General features: G+C 40.5%; 1 protein-coding gene across 2 annotated transcripts in view; it reads right to left on the minus strand.

The window, feature by feature from the left end:
- LOC126237519 (putative E3 ubiquitin-protein ligase UNKL) overlaps positions 1 to 18,294 on the minus strand; it is a 303,009-nt gene that overhangs the window by 245,335 nt on the left and 39,380 nt on the right. For both annotated transcript variants that reach the window (XM_049947690.1, XM_049947689.1), the window contains exon 4: positions 11,284 to 11,383. In XM_049947690.1, the coding sequence (XP_049803647.1) occupies positions 11,284 to 11,383 (100 nt within the window). The remainder of the gene's footprint in view (positions 1 to 11,283; positions 11,384 to 18,294) is intronic.

Here is an 18,294-nt window from a genome sequence, read left to right on the forward strand (position 1 = left end):
TTATGTTATTTAAGGAAACAGGAAGTGTTGAGCCTCACGTGAAACGTCAACCATGACCTGCAACAAATGATGATGCCCAAGTAGGTGTTTCAGCTGCTGTCGTGGCTAATCTACACATCAGTAGCTGACAAATTGCGCGAGAATCGGGAAGCTCAAAAATGTCGGTGTTGAGAATGCTACATCAACATCGATTGCACCCGTACCATATTTCTATGCACCAGGAATTACATGGTGACGACTTTGAACGTCGCGTACAGTTGTGCCACTGGGCACAAGAGAAATTACGGGACGATGACAGATTTTTTGCACACATTCTATTTAGCGACGAAGTGTCATTCACCAACAGTGGTAGCTTAAACCGGCATAATATGCACTATTGGGCAACAGAAAATCCACAATGGCTGTGACAAGTGGAACATCAGCGAAAGTTGGAGGATATTTACCATCGTGATCCACCGACAACGCCTAACAATATGCGTCAGCGCATTGTCAATGTATGTGTGCATATTATGGAAGGGGAACTACTAGCCGTTGAGAGGAATGTCGTTACACGTATTGCCAAATGCATTGAGCTGACGGACATCATTTTGAGCATTTATTGCATTAATGTGGTATTTACAGGTAATCACGCTGTAATAGCATGCATTCTCAGAAATGATAGGTTCACAAAAGTATATGTATCACATTGGAACAACCGAAATAAAATTTTCAAACATACCTGCGTTCTGTATTTTAATTTCAAAAACCTACCTGTTACCAACTGTTTGTCTAAAATTGAGCCATATGTTTGCCACTATTACAGTGCCATCTATCACAAAGCGAAAAAAGTGGTCCAACTAAAACATTCATATTTCTTTACGTACTTCACGAACATGTAATAAAAAATTGGGGTTCCTATTTAAATAAACGCAGTTGATATCTGTTCGACCTATGGCAGCACTATCTAGCAGGCCAACCATGGCACCATCTGCTTTCTCCCTTCAAGCTAGACAAGTTTTGTTCTTTGTAGTTTTTTCGTTAAGACACTTATTTTGTGAGATATTTGGCCCGGTCACGATCAATGGACCACCCTGTATAAACACTTTGATTTATATATGCCATTGGTGACACACACACAAATATATAATAGTATTAAATAATGTCAGTTCTTTCTCTAATATCTGCAATATCATTTCTTAGGAAACTCTTGTTGGACTGTTTTGCATTTAATAAGTTATGTACTGTCAACCTGTTGTAGTGCTTCGAGAATTTCGCAGTGAATTCTAGAACCACTTGGCCTTCCACCAGTTTACACACCCGATATTTTAGAGGTGAGTGAGAGAAACGAATACAACCTACTGTGTATTGCCTATTTGTATGTGCAGGTCAAAAAGCAGTTACGAGAAAAAGATAGACCTGGCAGCCGAACGGCGGCAGACGAGTACCTGCTGTACGGTCCACATATTTCTGTGTAAGGGTCGAGAAGAACACGGAAAGTTTCTGTAGTATTCTGTGCTCTTTAGTGTATGTGTTGACTGTAGAAAGACTAATGAACAATTGAATATAGATTTCTATGTTCATTCATGTATTGGACTCGTTTGAGATGAGAGACTCTTGAATTATTTCCAGTCTTGGCTATGAACGAACCAAGACACATGTATGCTATTTGAATATGTGTAAATGAGTCTAATGTTTAAGGAATAAGTTAGCTTGCAGAAGTTATTGTCTGTGAAAGTTGAAAATATATGTGAGGTGGAAAGCGGAAAGGGACCTCTTGTCTGAAGAGTAAAATTTTTAGTACATGCAAAAAAATTCAATAATGTGTAAAATATCAATTTTTTTAATTTTTTTTTATGTTATAATAGTTTACTTCATTCTGTACACGCTCATTTTGATTTGAAACTTGTTTGAATGCAACAAGAGTCAATTATATCATTAAAAGCAATCGATGTCAGTCTTCGGAAAAGGGACCTCTTGTCGTTATGGGGAAATAACATTGGTTTTACAAGAGGTCCCTTTTCTAAATATCGCAGCTATACATGCAGTACTTCACAAACTAGCATCTCTTAAATTTTAGAAGCATTTTAAGGAGTTCAGAGTAATTTCGTATAAAAGAAAACCATTTTGTGATTTCAATAATGCCAAACAACACATGTGGTCCTATTTTTGCGAATGCCTAGAGATGTTGCCAATGTATAGCTGGTAGCTTTTAAAGAACAGCTGACAGCACAAATTGCTCAGTTTAAAGTACACAATGTGTGAAGATAGAATTGTGAAAGCACTAAACGATATTGGTGTTGGTGGTGATTTATGTGATGAAGATTATGAAGTATTTCAAGATTATTTTTCTGAAAGAATGCCAAGTAGTGACGAAACAAGTGATGAGTCAGTTAACCTATCTGATATTTCTATATTAAAAGACATTCCGAACTTTAATGAAGCCTTAGGTAAAAACGATAATGTTATTGATAATGTTATTATTGAAATAGAACGAAAAGTTAATAGTGATCAAGCTGTAGATAGGAATGATGCTGTTGAAGACTTTGACCTGGTTGTAACTGATGACTGCATAAATTTAATTGACACTCTTGATGCTGACAGAGACCATGCTCTCGTTTCAGAGTTTTTAAAAGTGGGTTGCGGGTGCAAAGAAGAATGTTGCAATTACTATTCTGTTGTTGAATATTTGGAAATGCGTCGTGAATGTTCTGAGATTGATCATTATGAGAACAAACTCAACATATTAGATCAAGTAATTTTAGGCCAATTGTGGTGTGTAACTTCAGATTCTTCTTTGACAGCTCGTAAACATAAAGTACAAACTGAGAGGAAACAAGCACGAGGTAAATACTTAGTAAAAGGTCGGCATGTTTGTAGAAACACTTACATGTTTTCCAACAAAAAAGACTAAAGTGCCTAACGAAAGTGTGTAATGACACAGGATTGATTGTCAAAGCTCATGGTAATGCAAGAAAACTTCCTAAGAATGTGACTTCTTTTTCTGATTCAGAGTTCATTGTAATGTTTTTTTACACAATTACGCAGAACAACATGCCATAATTTTACCAGGCAGAAGTAGCACTCAGTATAATGCAAATTTCAAACTTCTACCTTCAAGTGATAATAAAGCCAAAATTTTTGAAACTTACATGGCTTCCTTTACAAATGATATACCCGTAAAACCAGTACCAAGTAGAGTGTTTTGTAATATCTGGAAGGAGATATGCCCAGAAATAGTTGTCATGAAGCCCAAATCAGATCTTTGTTCATTTTGCGAAAGGCATTTCACTTCACTTCAGTAACTGCAATGGCTTCAGTGCCTGAAGAAACTAAAATGGAAACTATTGAAAAAATGAGGTCCCATCTACAACTTGTTGCAAAAGAAAGAGAGTTTTATAAGGGAACTATCAGAAAGACTAAGGAAAATTTTGAAGATGGTGATAGAAGTCGTGTACAGTGCATGTGCAGTTTTGACATGGCCCAGCAGGTTCACATACCCTGTAACCTGTTGCAGCCTGGACCTATTTATTTCTTGGTACCATTCAGAATAGGAATATTTGAGGTTATGTGTGAGATTGTGAACAAACAAGTAACCTATCTACTCCCAGAAAGTGTAGGAACAACACAGGGATCCAACGTTGTTGTCAGTCTTTTCCACAACTACTTGGGAAACTACAGTTATGGAGAAGAGACAATGTTCATTCATGATGACAACTGTGTAAGTCAGAACAAAAACAATATCTTATTAGGATATCTTGCTTGGAGAATCAGTAATAACAAAAATAAGAGAATTCTTTTGTCATTCATGCAAGTAGGTCACATGAAATTTGCATGTGACTGGGCATTTGGACTTTTAAAGAAAAAATGTAGGGGCACCTATATCTCTTCCATACAAGAATTTGGCGACTGCATTGAGAAATCTACACCTACAACACACGTTAACTCAGCTGTTGCTGTTGGAAATGAATTAGATGAAGTTGCTGTGAATACATATGACTGGCTAATGCTAACAAAGTACCTCACATAACTAAATACAATCACTTTGAGTTCAACGTTAGCTACAAATGTAGAGTACATTACAAATTGGACATTGATGAAAATGAATTTGTGTACCACATCTTCCCCAATGACAATGGACCCATTGGGTTTCCTGCTGCAGTAATTCCTCCAGGGATCACAAGACAATAAAAAAAGAGTACCTTTTTAAAAATATCAGGACTTATTGCAAAGAGAACTACAAACACATTCTGTGTCCCGAAGTAGGCTCAGAATGTGAACCAGAAACTACCCCATTCAGACTTTTTTTTATGAACAGAAAATCAAGTCCTTTGGCAACTACAAAATATGGGATCTCAGTAATCTATTTTGGAGGATTTGTGAATTCCAATTTCTTGTGGTTCTAGTCCCATTAATTGCTCCAGAATCAAAAGTTGATCCAAAAGATGTCATAATATAGTGTAAAAATATAAATACTGTGCCAAAAAATAAGCACAGGGCTTGCTATATTTCTCTCAACAAAGGGCCAATTTATTTGGTTTCAAATATATTTACACTCTGATGAGGGAATAATCCACTTATTGTGAAGTGTTAATTTAAAAAACTCCAAACCACTTCACAAAGAACATTTTAAGTGTAATATATATATAAAACAATGATGATGTGACTTACCGAACGAAAGCGCTGGCAGGTCGATAGACACACAAACAAACACAAACACACACACACAAAATTCTAGCTTTCGCAACAAACGGTTGCTTCGTCAGGAAAGAGGGAAGGAGAGGGAAAGACGAAAGGAAGTGGGTTTTAAGGGAGAGGGTAAGGAGTCATTCCAATCCCGGGAGCGGAAAGACTTACCTTAGGGGGAAAAAAGGACGGGTATACACTCGCGCACACACACATATCCATCCACACATATACAGACACAAGCAGACATATTTAAAGACAAAGAGTTTGGACAGAGATGTCAGTCGAGGTGGAAGTGAAGAGGCAAAGATGATATTGAATGACAGGTGAGGTATGAGTGGCGGCAACTTGAAATTAGCGGAGATTGAGGCCTGGTGGGTAACGGGAAGAGAGGATATATTGAAGGGCAAGTTCCCATCTCCGGAGTTCGGATAGGTTGGTGTTGGTGGGAAGTATCCAGATAACCCGGACGGTGTAACACTGTGCCAAGATGTGCTGACCGTGCACCAAAGCATGTTTAGCCACAGGGTGATCCTCATTACCAACAAACACTGTCTGCCTGTGTCCATTCATGCGAATGGACAGTTTGTTGCTGGTCATTCAAACATAGAATGCATCACAGTGTAGGCATGTCAGTTGGTAAATCACGTGGGTGCTTTCACATGTGGCTCTGCCTTTGATCGTGTACACCTTCCGGGTTACAGGACTGGAGTAGGTGGTGGTGGGAGGGTGCATGGGACAGGTTTTACACCGAGGGCGGTTACAAGGATAGGAGCCAGAGGGTAGGGAAGGTGGTTTGGGGATTTCATAGGGATGAACTAACAGGTTACGAAGGTTAGGTGGACGGCGGAAAGACACTCTTGGTGGAGTGGGGAGGATTTCATGGAGGATGGATCTCATTTCAGGGCAGGATTTGAGGAAGTCGTATCCCTGCTGGAGAGCCACATTCAGAGTCTGGTCCAGTCCCGGAAAGTATCCTGTCACAAGTGGGGCACTTTTGTGGTTCTTCTGTGGGGGATTCCGGGTTCGAGGGGATGAGGAAGTGGCTCTGGTTATTTGCTTCTGTACCAGGTCAGGAGGGTAGTTGCGAGATGCGAAAGCTGTTGTCAGGTTGTTGGTGTAATGCTTCAGGGATTCCGGACTGGAGCAGATTTGTTTGCCACGAAGACCTAGGCTGTAGGGAAGGGACCGTTTGATGTGGAATGGGTGGCAGCTGTCATAATGGAGGTACTGTTGCTTGTTGGTGGGTTTGATGTGGACGGACGTGTGAAGCTGGCCATTGGACAGGTGGAGGTCAACATCAAGGAAAGTGGCATGGGATTTGGAGTAGGACCAGGTGAATCTGATGGAACCAAAGGAGTTGAGGTTGGAGAGGAAATTCTGGAGTTCTTCTTCACTGTGAGTCCAGATCATGAAGATGTCATCAATAAATCTGTACCAAACTTTGGGTTGGCAGGCCTGGGTAACCAAGAAGGCTTCCTCTAAGCGACCCATGAATAGGTTGGCGTACGAGGGGGCCATCCTGGTACCCATGGCTGTTATATATATTTTTCTATCTCTAAATTTGAGGAAGTTGAATATTTATGACATAAAAGAGGTGTTTTGAGATATGGGCTTTTTAAGTTTCACTTTATTATGCTTAACTTTACATATTTAAGAAAAAAATTCTGCATATATATATTCCTCAAATCCTGTCCAGAAATGAGATCCATCCTTCATGAAATCCTCCCCACTCCACCGAAAGTGTCTTTCCGCCGTCCACCTAACCTTCGTAACCTCTTAGTTTCTCCCTATGAAATCCCCAAACCACCTTCCCTACCCTCTGGCTCCTACCCTTGTAACGGCCCCCGGTGTAAAACCTGTCCCATGCACCCTCCCACCACCACCTACTCCAGTCCTGTAACCCGGAAGGTGTACACGATCAAAGGCAGAGCCACGTGTGAAAGCACCCACGTGATTTACCAACTGACCTGCCTACACTGTGAAGCTTTCTATGTGGGAATGACCAGCAACAAACTGTCCATTCGCATGAATGGACACAGGCAGACAGTGTTTGTTGGTAATGAGGATCACCCTGTGGCTAAACATGCCTTGGTGCACGGCCAGCACATCTTGGCACAGTGTTACACCGTCCGGGTTATCTGGATACTTCCCACTAACACCAACCTGTCAGAACTCCGGAGATGGGAACTTGCCCTTCAGTATATCCTCTCTTCTCGTTATCCGCCAGGCCTCAATCTCCGCTAATTTCAAGTTGCCGCCGCTCGTACCTCACCTGTCTTTCAACAATATCTTTGCCTCTGTACTTCTGCCTCGACTGACATCTCTGCCGAATCTCTCTGCCTTTACAAATGTCTGCTTGTGTCTGTGTATGTGTGGTTGGATATGGGTGTGTGTGCGAGTGTATACCTGTCCTTTTTTCCCCCAATGTAAGTCAGTCTGCTCCCGGGATTGGAATGACTCCTTACCCTCTCCCTTAAAACCCACATCTTTTCGTCTTTTCCTCTCCTTCCCTCTTTCCTGATGAAGCAACCGTTGGTTGTGAAAGCTTGAATTTTGTGTGTATGTTTGTGTGTCTATCAACCTGCCAGCATTTTCGTATGGTAAGTCACATCATATTTGTTTTTCCTCAAATTTAGAGATAGAAATAAATTTTTTTTTACAGGTTGTTCAGAATTTAATGCTGAATGTAAAAACTACCAAAACTCAAATTCCTAAATTTTCGACAAGAGGTCCCTTTTCGCTTTCCTCCTCACTGATTGAACTGAAAAGTATTTTATGACTACCAAAATTATTTCAAGGATAGAGAAGTATTTTAATAAACTCCTTTAATCAGCTACAGTCTTCAGAGAAGAAGCTTTTGGGAGATTCTCTGGTTACCCAGAGAAGAGGATCGGCTACACACAACATGCAAGTTAACTGAATTGAGAGACGTGTGAGCCTTGCAGCTTAATACCACACTGTCTCTTGTCATCCAAAAATTGTTAGAACGTGGCGACCTAAGTGACAGGGCCCGAAGAAAACGGGAATTTCAAGACAGAAACGAGAAGAAGATAGTAGGTGTTGCCATAGTAACCAGACCTAACAAGATACGAGAACTGTTTCCAATAATTGTACTGAGTCCAATAAACCAATGGAAGAAAATTATGAGTGCAACGCAGTAAAAGACGTGGAAAAGTAATAGCGGGGGTGGGGTGAGGTGGGGGATGGAGAGAAGACCTCAAGTTTTCGACTAAGAAGATTGGGTGCGGCGAGTAACCAGCCACCGACACCGACTGCACCAACTGCTGCTCACCAGTGACCAGTGCTGACTACGTGTCCACTCGCCGATGACGAAGCTGAAACTAATATTCGGCACCGCCAGCACCAATGCTGTCCACTGGCACTGATTGCACATCCGCTCACCAAAGCAGCTAGAACTATATGCTGGGTGAGTGAAAAACAATAATTGTTTGGTAAAGTTGAAGGAACTGTTGAATGACACTGTTAGTGTAATTATTGTACTCAGTGGTGAATTTTCTTTTAGATGATTACTAGGTCTAAATTCAATAAAGTTATGCATCAAGAACAGTAACTAGCAGAACCAGCCATGGCTATGGCAGTGAATAAGGAAATGCCAGATTGGGCTGAAGTAGCAAATTTAATCAAAGAACTATGTCTAAAGTTAGACTCCGTAAGAACAGAGTGAAATGCTCAAATTACTACTCTAAGTAAAAATTTAAATTCTCAAAATGCTTCCTTGAGAGATGAACTGAGTGCGAATTTAGGTGAAAAACTAGAAGCACAAAGTGTAACTTTCAGGAATGGCTAGATGCACAGAATGCTAATTTAAGTAGAGAAATAGACACAGTGAATATTCAAGTACATAATAAATTGGACATTCAGAATAAGATTAGGATTGTTGAGTGCAAAAGCAGATGAACAAAGTAAGGAATTTAACCAGTTGCGAGAAGGTATAGGAAATTTGGAGACTGAATTTAATATTTTAACCACTAAAGTGGAAAATTTTAAGATAGATTTGAAAGGTGAATTAACTAGTTCTTTGAATACTCACATTAATCAACTATTTACTGAATTCAACCAGAGACAGGATGAGCAACTTCAAGATTTAACTATAAAATTAACAATTTGACATTGAAGATAAATGTAATAATGTAGAAACAGAACTTTCCGAAAAATTAGGATCATTTCAAAGTGTATGCAATGTTACGTTCAATGTTCTAAAACATGGATTACACACCTTAAAGTAGAATGTTCAGACACAGGACAAGTTATTACCAATAGTTCAATCGCAAATTACAGGTGTCAGTACACGAGTAAATAATGTAGTACGAAGTTTTAAAGGAAAAATAAACAACTTTGACGTTATAAATGTAAGTAGTTTGGCGGAACCATTTGAACTAATTAAAGATCAAGAAGTTACCAAGAGTATAATCTCCAGAAACGTCTTGACAGTTGCTTTTTCCGAACTTAATGATGCATGCAAGGTTATGGACGACTTGTGCGAAGAATTCAAGCTTGTCCATGACAAAGTAGAAAATAGAATAACTTTACCTAATGTGTTTCTTAGTAAAGTGATCATTGTTTTGTCGTGGGGAGGCTTTCTCACAAAATGTAACGAGAAGTATTGGTCCATAAGTAATTGAGTGAGATTAATGTCAGATCCATGGGATCCGGGCGGAGTCACATTTGTCTCCCAGGGACGTTAACGTTCTGTGTTATTGGGAAGAGTGACGACCATCAGATCCCCAGTTGTTTTCGGTGTTTCTTCTGTACTATTTTTCCTGCAACCGAATTCCCTTCAAATCTTAAACTATTCTGTAATCTGTTCTTGAATTCTTAAAATATCCTATAATTTTAGTATGTAGGAAACCAGACATTACAAGATTGAGACCAATTTAAGAGAATCATGGATGAACAGTGATCTCTAGACTTGAAGTGAAACAAACAGAATGTTATATTAGTGGAAAGTATAATATGATGGTACTATTTAAACCATGTGTTGTCGAGACGAGATAAACTGAACAGAGAATTTTATATGTGTATAAAAGTATACTATAAACTGAATGACTAAACAACGATGTTATCATAGTGTATAATTTTCTATTTTCATAGAACATTCTGTACCTTTTATGAGACATGAAGTGGATGGGAGGTTTTGCATTAGTTTTGGAAGGGGTGGGTAGTGCAAGTACAAGCATGACTAACACTACATACACACCACACCTTTCAGACAACCTTCGCAGACAAGTGTGACTGATTCTTCACCATTTGCTGTTCCATAGGGGTTGCTAAGATTTTTCTTCAGGGACTTCAAAGGTGAAGGTGAGAATATCCGTTCTGTAAGAGACGTTTAACATCATACCTCCTCCGGCTTCTCACTCAAGTACCGGCGAAGTAGGGATCCTGGGGAAAGGGGGTGGGAAGGGTTTCCTGTCTTTGGGAGCCATCTTCTTTCTCTTCTTCAATCTTGGCAACCATTTCTACTTTTACCTTTCTTACTTCTCATCTGAGTACCGGTCTATCTTTTCCTCTTTCCATATGCATATACTTCTATCGCTGAAGTCCTTATTTTCCGTGGTTTCCAATAACCTTCAACTTATTTCATATAAGTAGGCCAAAGAATCGGGCTACACAAACACACTTCCACATACACACACCATAACACAAAGACGCAAACAATGAAAGTACAGATTAAAAGCATGTGAGAAGCGTCAAGTGTTGTCGGGGGAAAGAATGTGCACATACAGAAATATGCACTTATGGTTGATTATTGTGACGGTTCTACATCACCTTGTTACTGCCACGGTCACCACGTTCTAATGTTTTTCAGATGACAAGAGACAGTGTGGTATTGGGTTGCAGGGCTCACACGCCTCTCAATTCAGTTAACTTGCATGTTGTGTGTAGCCAATCCTCTTCTCTGGGTAATCAGCTACGTCGATCTCCCGAAAGATTCTTGTCCAAAGACTGTAGCTGGTTAAAGGAGTTTATTAAAATACTTCTCTATCCTTGAAATAATTGTGGTACTCATAAAATAGTTTTCAGTTCAATCACTATATATTTTCAACTTTCACAGACAATAACTTCTGCAAGCTAACTTATTCCTTAAACATTAGACTCATTTACACATATTCAAATAGCATACATGTGTCTTGGTTCGTTCATAGACAAGACTGGAAATAATTCAAGAGTCTCTCGTCTCAAACGAGTCCAATACATGAATGAACATAGAAATCTATATTCAATTGTTCATTAGTCTTTCTACAGTCAACACATACACTAAAGAGCACAGAATACTACAGAAACTTTCCGTGTTCTTCTCGACCCTTACACAGAAAATCTGTGGACCGTACAGCAGGTACTCGTCTGCCGCCGTACGGCTGCCAGGTCTATCTTTTTCTCGTAACTGCTTTTTGACCTGCACATACAAATAGGCGATGCACAGTAGGTTGTATTCGTTTCTCTCACTCACCTCTAAAATATTGGGTGTGCAAACCAGTGGAAGGCCAAGTGGTTCTAGAATTCACTGCGAAATTCTCGAAGCACTACACTGTATTTCCATCTTCCCCCTGTGAGCATAATATGTGAGTACTGTGCTACGATAGGTCATATAGTTACCTTGCCACTTAGGGTCTTCATTCATTAAATTTCGTTCCTTATCCAGTGCATTTGGTCCATTACTTACGACACTTGGATCTGATTCAGGATGTTCTAGCAACTGTAAGAACATAACATGAAATACATATATGAAGACGCATAAATACAAATTATCCATCATTGCTTTATTATTGTCTCATTTGCATCAATACAAACATCATGCAATGAGCAAGATGTGTTTTACATTCTGTGGGGATAAGGAAAACAAGAAACGCTTGTGAGAACAGCTTCATACGAATCAGCAACTACACTCAGCACGATAAAAAAGATAACATCTATTTGCCTACATTTACAAGGAATAAAACTACAACAGATAACCAAAAGAATTACTTTTCAAACAACCCTCAATAAATACCAAGTGATCAAAAAGTCAGTATAAATTTGAAAACTGAATAAATCACGGAATAATATAGATAGAGATACAAATTGACATACATGCTTGGAATGACATGGGGTTTTATTAGGGGGGGGGGGGGGGGGGGGAAATTACAAAAGTTCAAAAAATGTCCGACAGATGGCGCTCCATCTGAACAGAATAGCAATATGTGGCATAACAACTTAAGACAAAGCAAAGATGATGATCTTTATAGGAAATGCCCAATATGTCCACCGTCATTCCTCAACAATAGCTATAGTCGAGGAATAATGTTGTGAACAGCACTGTAAAGCATGTCTGGAGTTATGGTGAGGCATTGGCGTCGGATGTTGTCTTTCAGCATCCCTAGAGATGTCGGTCGATCACGATACACTTGAGACTTCAGGTAACCCCAAAGCCAAATAATCACACGAACTGAGGTCTGGGGACCTGGCAGGCCAAGCATGACGAAAGTGGCGGATATATATTTTACTTTGAATATTCACACTTAATCTCTCAGTAAAAGTCCACACTGTCAGAAATGTACATGGCAAGCTCCATGCCATTCAATAATTTGGACACGGCTTCACTACACAAGTGGAAATTTCATATTTCGTGTACTTGTAGTAACAATAGGACATTAAGTTAATACACCTCATCAATTATTGTTAAGTTAACTGTAACTCTGCTGTAATAAATTGTAAGATTTCCTGTATACTAAAAAATAAATGGAATTTTATATTACAGTTTCCGGAAGTCAGTACTACGAAATCTGACATGAAAGAACAGCGGCATTTGGTTTAAAGTACGTCACATGTGGCATCTTGTTGCTCACACAAGACAATGTTTTAGATATGGTAATACAAATAGATGAAAATATTGCTACAAAAAATTGGATTACTTTTATACACACTGCCTTAACAGAATAGAATTCCAAATCTATAGTACCTCAATCAAATGTTAATTATCAATATGTATGATGATAACATACATACTTTTAATTTGGGCAATTTCAGTCACATTTATGTGGCCATTGAGCACTCAACATCTCTACTATAGTCAGTTATTACCTTCATTCATTTGATTATTTGTATTCCACCAAGTGTTTCAGGAAACTTGGTATACATCTACATGTACCTGTCAACTGGGTAGGTACAGGGGGCAGGTGGTGGCGGGTGGAGGGAACGGGGTTGTCTGTGTTCAACCCCTGGGGACATTGTAGAGGGTGGAGGTGAAGATATGTACAAATTTCTAAATGCATTCCAATTCAGAAATCCACCACGGGACAATTGTCAGGGGTAGCACTAATTGGAGACAAAAAGAACTCGACATCTTCAACTTTTGTAGTCCTGTCTTCCTCAGTTGCGTGTAATATTACGGTATATTGATAATTTTTACTTACGGACCGTCTGACAGCAACTGAATAAAACACAGTTTTGTGCCATACGCGTTTCGCCTTTATTTTCTGCAAGGCATCATCAGTGGCAGGTTGCGCGGACAATTTCTTACATATTACACTCCTGTTGCATTTTTGGTGTTATTGTTCTTCTTATGAATGCCAATTTGCGGTTTTTCTCCACACTCCACAGCACTATGAACTGAACGCTGTTGCCCAACAGAAACCAAAACATTGCATTGAAACAAGCGTTCAGTTCATAGTGCTGTGGAGTGTGGAGAAAAACTGCAAATTGGCATTCATAAGAAGAACAACAACACCAAAAACGCAACAGGAGCGTAATATGTAAGAAATTGTCCGCGCAACCTGCCACTGATGATGCCTTGCAGAAAATAAAGGCGAAACGCGTATGGCACAAAACTGTGTTTTATTCAGTTGCTGTCAGACGGTCCGTAAGTAAAAATTATCAATATAGCGTAATATAAGAACTCGACAATTTGGATTACCACAGAACTGGCAGTCGGAAATCGAGTAACGATAGGTGGCACTGAGACTGTAAAGGTTCGATCGCAGCTTCTACTCGAAGAATGTCGCTCGGACTCGTACGGACGGTATCGGCACTTAACCTGGGCACACGAAGGTGAATTCGGTCCACCAGTCCCAAAGCCAAAGGTGTCGTCGACCGAATACCTGCCACCTGTAGTCTAGTTGTGATGAGAACAGTGGTCTGTCGGGGTGGGCGGGTGGCAGGATCGGTGCCCCAAGACGAATGGCTATGAAAGCAGAAAGCATTATGCTTCCAAACGTAACTCACCTTAAGCTGACGGATACGGGGTAACTGTCAGTTTATTGTAGGAGCGACAGTCCACAAAATGGAAATCTGTGACAAATCCGAGGCATCTGTTCCTCGAGTAGTAACAAAAAATGTGCGACTCATCTGTCAGTGGGAGAAGACAGGGAGTCACAGTGGAGAGCTTGGAAAGAGGCTCCGTACGGCTCCTCGGAGTCGATTCCTGACCGAGCCCACAGAGTGGGAGCCATTCCGGAGGTGATAGGTAGGAAGGTCAGTATTCGGCATCCTGTCGACAACGAGAGACAGAGTACGAGCTCGGATTAGGGAAGGACATGAAAGGAAAGAGGATGTGTCCTTTCGAAGGGACCATACTCACATTTGCTTTAAACAATTTAGGGAAATCACAGAAAATCTAAATCTAGATGGCCGGATAGGTTACATCCTCCAAATGCAACTCCACATACAACAGTCATCACAGAAAGGGCAGGGGCAACCCACACGAACACAGTCTTCCGTACAACTTGTGCCTGTTGAGCCCAAAGCGTGCAGTTCTGAAACTATGGGGAACTGAAGGATGCACTGACTATAACCTGAAACAGTTAGGTGAAAAAAAGTTTTCCGTAAATGTCAGCAGAGCATCTCGGAAATGCCAGTTGTGGTATTCGGCTAAATTTGGTGATGCCTGGCACTACCATACGACTCCTGCAAGTCGAAAATAACAGTGATAACATGCTGGTGTACGGTGGGGGCCCGAAGAATGGCCATTTTCGACAGGACCGTACGGTCAGCTGCGGATGTTCCTCACAAGAAGACACAATGATAAGTGTATGAAATGTCTCGCGGTTTGAGCATTCAACAAGGCGACATCATCTGGTGCAATTTGCATCACACACTCATTACACTAATTGGTCTCTAGTTGCAGTGGACGTTATGTTTTTGCCCAATCGGAGATTGAGTGATGGTACTGCCCACAGACTCTCAGCCACATACAACTGAGAACCTCCAGTAGGTGGCATTTATAATCCGTATTCAGGTGCCGAGTCATACAGCTGTGACCAGTTAAGAAATGGGGCCGTACTGAGGGACACATCGAGAGCTCTGAGAAATTGCTGTTCACAGAAAGGCTCGTTACATGGCTCCAGCAGTTTACAGTGAGAGATAGGCAATTATCTTCTGCTTATGTGCCTGAAATGTATTGCGCAAGTACAGCTGAATTGGTAGACACACGACCATGGAGGGTTGTCAGTCACTGGCAGCCTAGTAGACTGTGCAATTTTGTCCTTAACTGAGAAGTAAATTGACATATTCGCAGTGATACCAGCATTCGTTCTTCTTCTGCTCAATTATAAAACACTATATTACATACAGTCTTGAAAGGTTCTCAGACAGGCCATCAATGGTTGTCTCTTATATCCCACAGACAACACTTTGACACTTCCAGATTGTCACTGCAATTTCTCCGGAAGAGGGGGGGGGGGATGGGGGGGGAGAGAGAGAGAGAGAGAGAGAGAGAGAGAGAGAGAGAGAGAGCACGCAGTAGTCGAAACCCTGGCAGAAAATTTAATTCAGCTGATCCAGTCCTGGATGGCACTGAGTTTTGAGGGAAATGCTCCTCTGTCGCCAGATGGTGAAATTTTGGGAGGTGGTGGGAGCCTGGAAAGATAAGGCATGGGAGATTTGTTTTTGTACAAGGTTAGGAGGATAATTACGTCTGCTCAGGGTTCAGTGAGACCCTTGGTATATTTCAAGGAGGACTGCTCATCACTGCAGATGCGATGCACAGTTGGCTAGGTTGTATGAAAGGGACTTCTTGGTACGAAACGGTTGGCAGCCGTCTAAGTTGAGGTATTGATGGAGGTTAGTAGGTTTGATATGGAGAGAGGTACTGATGTAGCCATCTTTGAGGTGGAGGTCAACGTCTAGGAAGGTGGCATGTGAAGCAAATGGGGCAGAAGCAGTTTAGGCTCTGGAGGAACATGGATAGTGTGTCCTCACCCTCGACCCAGATTGCAAAGATTTTATCACTGAATCTGAACCAAGTGATGGGTTTAGGATTCTGGGTGTTTAGAAAGGATTCCTTTAGATAGAGCATGAATAAGGTGGCACAGGATGGCACCATGCGGTTGCCCATAGCCGTACCCCGGATTTGTTTGTAGGTAATGCCTTCAAAGGAGAAGTACGAAGGTTGACTGAAAAGTAATGCCTCCATCTTCGTAACTCTTCAACAGTGGGCAGCATAGGTATGCGGTAGGCACTGACTTGTTCTGTAGCCTCTTCTCTACAGCTCCAGTTGGCAGGAAGCCTTAGCATTGAACAGTTGTGTTGTTACAGACGGTCGGTCAATGCGATTTAAGCAACGTGCAGTCATTGAATTCTTGATAGCACAAGGTGTCACCCCAAAGGAGATTCATCAGAGAACGAAAGCAGTTTATGGTGATTGTGTTGATGTGAGTACTGCACGTCATCGGGCGAGTATGCTTAAAGATGGTGAGGTGGAAACATCTGACCTGCGTGACAAACAAAGAGGTGGACATCCTGTGACAGCAACCACCCAGTTTCACAAGCAAAATGTTGACAGATTGATTCAGGACAGTCGTCGTATGACTCAGAGAGAAATTGCAAGCACAATCGGCATTTCACAAGAATGTGTGGGTCACATTATTGCTTTGCTTGGCTATCGGAAGATCTGTGCGCAATTGGTATCCCAGACGTCGACTCCTGAAATGAAAGCACACAGGTTTGAAATTTGCCAGGAACTCCTCTCGCATTACGAGAACGAAGGTGATGCCTTTCTCCATTCAACTGTGACAGATGAAACACGGGTACATCATTACGACTCCGAGACGAAACGTCAGTCTATGGAATATTGAGGGTTGAATAACATTTAGGCATTTTTTGTTCTACAGATTTTTATTTGTATGAACTAGTTTTCGGCTTATTAGGCCATCTTCCGATAACTACTGGCTATTGTTACTAAGATACAATGCACTTACATATGATCTTTAGTTGTGGTATTGTCTATGGAATTTTCAAACGAATCTTTGATTTTTCGTTCCGTAAAACTGTTCTTTAATATAATAAATCACATTTTATGGTTTGTCAGGACCATATATGACAACAATTAGAATTATTTAGAATACACATTATTACAAAATTACAATTTTTTGGTATTTGTTGTGAACAGTTGCACTGGACACTAATTGTTGGTTATACAACAGCGATGTTTTCTTTGGGGGTTACATTTTGTTATTAGAAAAATTGTGCATTACTATATAACAAATATTACATTGTTACAGTTGAGTTACAGTTAGGAATGTAATGCATAAGGGTTATTACATTACACTGGGGTGTGAATTTGTTTACTACTGGGACGCTTTGTGTTTAGTAGCAGGTTTACTTTATTGTGTAAAGTTTAAGAGTGGTGATGTGCTCAGTTGCAATTAGTCATTTAGAACCAGCTGGGGATTTAGGGCTAAGTGTGTGGTAGTTTCAAGTGCTTCTAGTAGGCAGAGTTTTCTGCCATTGTTGGCTATATGTAGCACTTCTGTGTGTGTTAGATATTTGTGTCCTCCTTTGAGGACATGTTCAGCAAAGGTGGTGTCTGATTTATTTAATCTCCAGCTGAGTTCATGTTCAGTCAGCCTTGTTGATATGGCCCGGCCCGTTTGACCAATGCACAGTTTCTTGCAGTCAGAGCAGGTTATTTTTTAGACCCCACTGTTGCTTAGTTTATCAGTTTTGTCCTTGCTGTTGAATAGGAGATTAGCTGTAGTGCCTCTTACATAAAATGATGTTTTATAGTTTTGGGATTTCAGTGTTTTGGCTAGTTTGTCTGATAGTTTACCTAGATATGGAATAGTACACCAGTTGGTTTTTGGTGTGGTTGTTATTGCAGATGGGGCATAAATGTAGAGCAAGAGTTTCCTTCTTTGTTTCTTGTGCAGGATTTTGTCAACTAATTTAAGGTTATAGATATTGTTATATGCAATAGATTTAATGGAGTCTACTTCTGTTTGGAAATTCTGTTTTGACATTGGTATGGATGTGAGGCCATGTACCACGGAGTGGAAAGCTGCATGTTTGTGTGTTACTGGGTGTTGTGAACATGAGGGTATTACTGTGTCTGTTGTGGGTTTTCTGTAAATTTTGAAAGTATGTGTATTTGTGGTGATATCTATTTTAAGGTCTAAAAAGTTAATGGATTTTTCACCTAGCTCCATGGTGAATTGTATATTTTTGTGTTGTGAATTTAATTGTTCTAGGAATGTGTTCAGTTGTCTGTTGGTACCTGTCCACATACACAGTACATCATCTACATATCTATGGAATATCGTCACAAAGACTCGCCCCAGAAAAAGAAATTCGAGACGCAGCCCTCAGCTGGAAAAGTCATCGCCACTGTGTTCTGGGATGCAGACGGTGTTATCC

The sequence above is a fragment of the Schistocerca nitens genome, chromosome 2 (genome assembly GCF_023898315.1).
Source record: "Schistocerca nitens isolate TAMUIC-IGC-003100 chromosome 2, iqSchNite1.1, whole genome shotgun sequence".
Lineage (NCBI taxonomy): Eukaryota > Metazoa > Arthropoda > Insecta > Orthoptera > Acrididae > Schistocerca > Schistocerca nitens.